The following is a 7,019-nucleotide window of genomic DNA, read 5'->3' on the forward strand; positions in this document are numbered from 1 at the left end:
CACTTGACTAATTAACTAGGTTAATCCGGTTGGTTTAAGGGTTCTAAATTTCTAACACTAGTTATGATCATATCATCCACATACAAGAGAAGTAAAATAGTACATTTGTCAGTGCGACGAAGAAATAAGGCAGAATCATAATGACTGGCCATGCAACCTAAGTGAGAGATGGTAGAGCTGAATTTGGCAAACCAAGCTCGTGGAGCTTGTTTAAGGCCATAAAGTGCACGTCGAAGGTGACAAACCTTGTTCGAGTCAATAGAGAGACAAGGAGGAGGTTGCACATAAAATTCTTCACTTAAATCCCCATTAAGGAATGCATTTTTGACATCCATCTGAAAAATGTCTCATTTACTGGCAGCAGCAACAGCTGAGAGGGCACGAATAGATGAGATACGGGCAACTGGAGCAAAGTTATCTTCATAATCAATCTTATACTCCTGTGTAAAACCTTTTGCAACAAAACGAGTTTTGTAGCACTCAATAGACCCATCAGAGCGAGTCTTAATCTTGTAGATCCACTTACAACCAACCACAGATTTCCCAAGAAAGAGTGTCACCAAATCCCAAGTATGGTTTTTAGATAATGCATCAAGTTCCTCTTTCATTGCAATATGCCATAAAAGGGTCAGTGGAACCTTCATGATAGGTGTAAGGCTCGTGTAATATAGCAAGGGCAGTGTAACAATGATAGTCAAGTAAATATGCAGGAATGGATCTTACTCGAGTTGAGTGACGAGGTGAAATGTCTTATGCAAGATCATCAGGCAGAGCAGGAGCAAGAAACCCAAGCTCAGGGTTGGGGTTAGGTAGCTCGTCTTCGACCTGTTCATCTTCCACCTGTTCATTAAAGGGTGAACTAGGAAAGGAATTAATGATATCTGATGGTTAAACAGAGAAGTCTATAGGAGAATCAGGAGCAACTATATGAGGATTAGGAATAGCTACAGAAGGAATATGTGTCTCATTTGAAAAAAGATCTAAGACAGAGGAGAAAGATCGGGAGGCACAGAAGTGAGAAAGTGTTCGCGTAAAATAATCTGCAAGCGCACAGAATCGTAACAAGTAGTAAAGTGTTTTTAGAAAACGAATGTCGAACCCACAGGGATTAACTATGTTATTGAATACCGAAATTTACTAAATTAAGTACTATTTGGAAAATCGAAAATAGATGGAACGTTCTACTATTTGAATTAAATTAAACTATTTAATAAAAATAAATCTATGAATAAAAAATTAACAAAGCGTAAAATCTAAAAGTGTAAAAATATGATAAGAATGGATCTAGAGCAGTTGATTTCACCTAACAAATCCCACACAATTTATTCTTCCTAATTATTAAATTCTAATAATCTCCCGTTGATGATTAAAAATTCCTTAAGTATTCAATATCTTCTCTCGAATAATATTAAAAATATCTTCAACTAACAATTCCATATCTCTATGTGAATTTAATTAATTGGAGACTCATTACGTACTTTGAATTTTTTGAAAAATCACACTAGTCGCGGTAAAGCATCTCTACTTTCGCTCAACTAATGGTGTTTAATTCTAGAACTAAAATAACAAATCACCTCTCGGTCTCATTGTAATTCAATTGATCAAACCATAATTCGTAAAAAATAGTAAGCATTAAGAATAAGAATTAAACACTCAATCATGGAAATATTAAAAATAAAATAATTCAGAATATAAATTGTGTGTTCATTGCTAGACTACATCAACGCTCTAGAAAATAAAATTTAGTTCATAATAAAACTGAAAAGAAAACAAATAAAACTTATGTCTTTCATCTGATGGTTGATCAACATGAAGCTCTCGCCTTTGCCCTCAGATCCTCCTCTTCAGAAAGACTCCTAAAAGAAAAATCTTCAATGCGGCAGCCCCCTTTTCCTCTCAGGTTTTCTCTCCTTTTTTTTTTTTTTACCCTAAAGAGCCTTTAAATAGGTCAAGGAATCCTATTCCCGTTTGGAGAAAATCCCAGATTTTTAGGCTTCACTTAACCGACGATTTTGGCCCATTTAACGTCAGAATTCGGACTTTTGGTAAACTACAAAGTTGTAGCCCTTTAAGTTAACTTTCCAGCCCAACTTGAATCATCTCGATTGGATATCTGAGCCCAAAGTTATGCTGAAAATACTAACTGATGTGCAGGCTGGAATCCTAATCCGAATTGGACTTGGATTTTGTACAAAATTCCTTTGATTCCTTGCTCTTCTCATTCCTTCAAAGCACAAATGAATAGATAAATATAAATAAAAAAAATCAAATCAAATCAAAAGAAATAAAGGAAAACTAACAATTTTAATAAATAAGAGGATAATAAAAATCATGTAAAAATTACACTTATCAAATTCCCCCAAACTTAAACTTTGCTAGTCCTCGAGCAAAAAGAGAAAAGAGAAAATAAATAAATAAAATTTTTCTGGCCTCAAAGATCTGCATAAAGCTTATAATTCAAAGGAATCATTCCAAATTAATCAAGTCCAAAAGTTAATTCAAAACTCAACTCCATCGCATTATCATTCTCACTTCATCATTAGCTTCCCGGATAGTTTTATGCAAACAAGTAAATAAGTACAGATCTCTAAAAATTCCATAAACTTGCTTTTTAAATCACTCTCCACTAATATAAAACAAAATATTACCCAGGATCAAAAGGTCTTTATTAGGCTTGTGATGTATGGCTATGGTGAGGGCTATAAAGAAAAGATAAGGTTCAAGCAAATAGAGCATTCTCACTTCTAAAATATAACTTTTTCTCAGTCCTTTGAATATCTCAAAATACCTCTCTTCATCAAATTTTTTTTTTTTTTTTTTTTACTTCAAGTCGTCACTTATCTTTTGACGTGAATGCAGGCATTTGTGATGGATGCACCCAGTTACTCAACAAGTCACAAACTTGAAGTGCTTTTGCATACTCATATTTCAAGTTACGATTTGACGTAAGAGTAAACATTGGTAATGAATACCCCTAGTTACTAAGCAACTCAAAACATTGGAGTAAATGGAACTTTGTACAATTTTCTTCTTCTTCTTCCTCTTCCTTTTTTTTTTTTTTTTACAAACACTCATATATCTTCTCTTTTCTTCAACCCAGTGTAAGAATAGATCAATTGGGTAACTAGGGATAAAGATAATAAAGAGGTAAGCTTGAAAGGCTCAATCGATTCAAAGAATGCCTAAATCACTTCCCAAGTAATATTCTGTATAAGATTTCTCCATGAGAGTTATTCAACAAGTTCTAGAATAAGTAGAGATCATCCAAATTTACAAAATTCACATAAAACTTCTCTAGGTATGCACAATGATTAATGATCATATCAAATTAAACAAGATCAAGTAAAGAATTAACAACTGGACTTAAGCAATGAGAATGATTCCTAAAAATTATAAGAAATTTCAACCATAGTCTTATCATAGGCATTTTTTTTTTTGAAATATTAAAAATAAAATAAATTCCCTTCCCCCAAACTTAAATTTCACATTGTCCTCAATGGGAAAAAGGAAGAAAAAGTAATTAAAAGAATGAGAAAGGAGAAGAGATGCTCCCCTGATTTTTAATTGAATATTTTTCCTTGAGGTGCAACCATGTACCCATTGAAGATTTCTTTGGTCTCTTTATTCCTACAAAATGAAAGAAAAAGAAAAAAAAAAAGAAAAAAAAAAAAAATAAGATAAAGAAAAAATAAAAACATAAACATAAAAATAAAAAACTTGGGTTGCCTCCCAAAAGCGCTTTATTTAACGTCTGTAGCTAGACGTTATCCTCCATTAAAATCCTATGTGTGCAAATTGAAGGACTAATTCCTTTGATGTCAGAGATGGTCCAACCCAAAGCCATTTTGTGTTCCCGCAAGATTCTCAGCAACTTTTCCTCCTCTACATCACTCAAAGAACTGTTAATAATAACTGGCAAAGTAGAGTCTTGGCCTAAGAAAGCGTACCTTAAATTTGATGGAAGCGGTTTGAGCTCAAGTTTAGGAGGTTCCTCTGGTGGAGATGTTGGCTGACATGATTTTAGGTCTTCCACTTTTGGTTGCATTGAAGGAGGAAAGAGTGGTGTAGCCTCCAAATATCTTTCACACTCTTTAACCTCTTCATTATTGAATTTAACAAGTGTAGAGCGAGTAAGACATACCTCAAGTGGTAACTTTTGAAAATCAATTGCACAAGTCTCATCGGCCATGATCATGTCTCGGTCACTTATTTGAAAACAAGAATGTGTCTCGGAAGGAAATTCCATAGACTTGAATACATTAAAAGTGACCTCATCCTCTCCGACCCTCAAAACAAGTTTTCCTTGCTGGACATCAATTAAGGTTCTCCCAGTCGCAAGGAAAGGTCGACCCAATATCAAAGGAATCTCCTCGTCCTCATCCATATCAAGGACAATGAAGTCAGCCGGGAAGATGAACTTGTCAACTTTTACTAATACGTTCTCAATGACTCCTCTTGGATATTTAATGGATCTATCCGCCAATTGTAAAGAGATAGTAGTCGGCTTTACTTCTCCAAGACCTAATTTCCTGAAAACAGAGAGAGGCATTAGATTAATACTTGCCCCTAAATCACATAAAGCTCTATCAAAATAAGATTGTCCTATAGTGCAAGGGATAGTGAAACTCCCTGGATCTTTCAGTTTAGGTGGCAGCTTCTTTTGTAAGATTGCACTACTCTCCTCTGTCAGCATTACTGTTTCATGCTCCTCCAGTTTCCGCTTCTTTGATATAATATCCTTCAAAAATTTAGCATATTTAGGCATTTGTTCCAAAGCTTCAATGAGAGGAATATTAATATGCAATTGCTTAAATATACTTAGAAATTTAGAAAACTGATCATCCACATTGTTTTTTCTTAATCTTTGCGGAAAAGGAATTGGTGGATCATAAATTGAAGGAGAATAAGTCTCAAAAGTAACTTCCCTGGATTTTTTGTATTTTGAAGCTCTTTCATTCTCCTTAGTTTTCTCAGCTTGCTCCATTTCTTTCATCTCTGACTCGACTTCCTTCATCTTTGACTCCTCATTATCCACAGGTTTATCTTGTTTGGCATTTGTTACTTTTGGCTCCTCATATGTTCGCCCACTTCTCAATGATATTGCCTTTACATGTTCTTTCGGATTGGTGACAGTGTTGCTTGGCAAAGTTCCTGCAGTCCTCTCTGTGAGCATGCTTGAGAGCTGACCGATTTGCACCTCAAGATTGTGGATTGAAGCTGAGTGGTTTTGGATCGCCACATCTGTCTTCTGCATGTACTGCATGAACATGTCCTCAAGTGTCGGCTTCTTCTCTTGCTGTGGAAATTGCTGAGGTGGTTTAGCTTGCCCTTGGTTATTGCTCCATGAGAAGTTGGGGTGATTCCTCCATCCAGGATTGTACGTGTTCGAGTATGGATTATTTTGACGTTGAAAATTTGACACGTAATTTGTCTGTCCATAACTCGATTGGGCAAAAGGATTTCCCACTTGGCAGTCGACACTTGAATGATTTCCTGCACAATGATCACAAACAACATTAGTTTGAATAGCATTAACATTCATTTTACCTAGTTGTTGAGACAAAGTTGCCATTTGTGCCGCCAATGAGGTAATAGAATCAAGTTCTAAAACTCCAGCTGCCTTTCTTGGCATTGCTCTTTCTGTAGGCCATTGATAATTGTTGGATGCCAATTCTTCCAGAAGTTCATAGGCTGCCTCATGAGTTTTACTCATTAAAGCTCCACCAGCTGCTGCATCAACCATAGACCTGTTTGTAGCTCCTAGACCATTGTAGAATGTTTGCACTTGAAGCCATGCTGGAAGGTCATGATGAGGACACCTTCGCAATAATTCTTTGTACCTCTCCCATGCTTCATATAATGATTCACCCTCAAATTGGATGAACGTGGTGATATCATTCCTTAGCTTTGCTGTCTTCGCGGGAGGGAAATATTTTGCTAAAAATTTTTGTGCCAACTCCTCCCATGTAGTAATGATGCCAGGTGGCAAAGAATTCAACCAAACTTTTGCTTTATCCCTAAGTGAGAAGGGAAAAAGCCTTAGTCGAATCGCATCATCTGTCACTCCGTTATGTTTAAAAGTATCACAAATTTCCAAGAAATTTGCAATATGGACATTAGGATCCTCTTGTGACAGCCCCCCGAACTGGACAGTCTGCTGTATCATCTGAATGATGGCCGGCTTGATCTCAAAATTATTGGCTTGTATGGCTGGCCTCCTTATGCTCGATGTAGCTCCATTTACCGAGGGCATAGCATAATCCCTTAACGCCTTTTGCTCTTGATCGGCCATCTTAGATAGAGATGTGTTGGCCTCTTTCTTCTTTTCCTTCTTGAGCTGACGTAAGGTTCTTTCAATTTCAGGATCAAAGATTGTATGGTCTAATGGTTTAGATCGGGGCATGCACTTCTACTTCCTGAAAAGAAAGAAAACAAACTCAGATGCACCTAATTTTTTTTTTTTTTTTAAAAAATAAAATCCAAAGTAGTAAATATCTAGCTAGTATCAATATCAATAACAAATAGTTAATCCCCGGCAACGGCGCCAAAAACTTGTTCGCGTAAAATAATCTGCAAGCGCACAGAATCGTAACAAGTAGTAAAGTGTTTTTAGAAAACGAATGTCGAACCCACAGGGATTAACTATGTTATTGAATACCGAAATTTACTAAATTAAGTACTATTTGGAAAATCGAAAATAGATGGAACGTTCTACTATTTGAATTAAATTAAACTATTTAATAAAAATAAATCTATGAATAAAAAATTAACAAAGCGTAAAATCTAAAAGTGTAAAAATATGATAAGAATGGATCTAGAGCAGTTGATTTCACCTAACAAATCCCACACAATTTATTCTTCCTAATTATTAAATTCTAATAATCTCCCGTTGATGATTAAAAATTCCTTAAGTATTCAATATCTTCTCTCGAATAATATTAAAAATATCTTCAACTAACAATTCCATATCTCTATGTGAATTTAATTAATTGGAGACTCATTACGTACTTTGAATTTTT

At 35.4% G+C, this 7,019-nt stretch overlaps 1 protein-coding gene and 1 non-coding gene across 2 annotated transcripts; one reads left to right on the forward strand and one right to left on the reverse strand.

The window, feature by feature from the left end:
• Nucleotides 1-1,597: 1,597 nt before the first annotated feature.
• LOC112004528 (uncharacterized) lies at nt 1,598-6,415 on the reverse strand. The gene is made up of 2 exons (XM_065773451.1): nt 4,142-6,415; nt 1,598-4,069 (listed from the first exon to the last, which is right to left on the reverse strand). Exons 1-2 carry the CDS (start codon nt 6,401-6,403, stop codon nt 3,758-3,760), a joined length of 2,574 nt encoding a protein of 857 aa, XP_065629523.1. The 5' UTR covers nt 6,404-6,415; the 3' UTR covers nt 1,598-3,757.
• On the forward strand, nt 5,802-5,908 carry LOC112032774 (small nucleolar RNA R71). The gene has a single exon (XR_002885130.1). It is a non-coding gene; the product is annotated as a small nucleolar RNA R71 (small nucleolar RNA).
• Nucleotides 6,416-7,019: the final 604 nt, after the last annotated feature.

The sequence above is a fragment of the Quercus suber genome, unplaced genomic scaffold (assembly GCF_002906115.3).
Source record: "Quercus suber isolate HL8 unplaced genomic scaffold, Cork oak 2.0 scaffold_75, whole genome shotgun sequence".
NCBI classification, from domain to species: Eukaryota; Viridiplantae; Streptophyta; class Magnoliopsida; order Fagales; family Fagaceae; genus Quercus; species Quercus suber.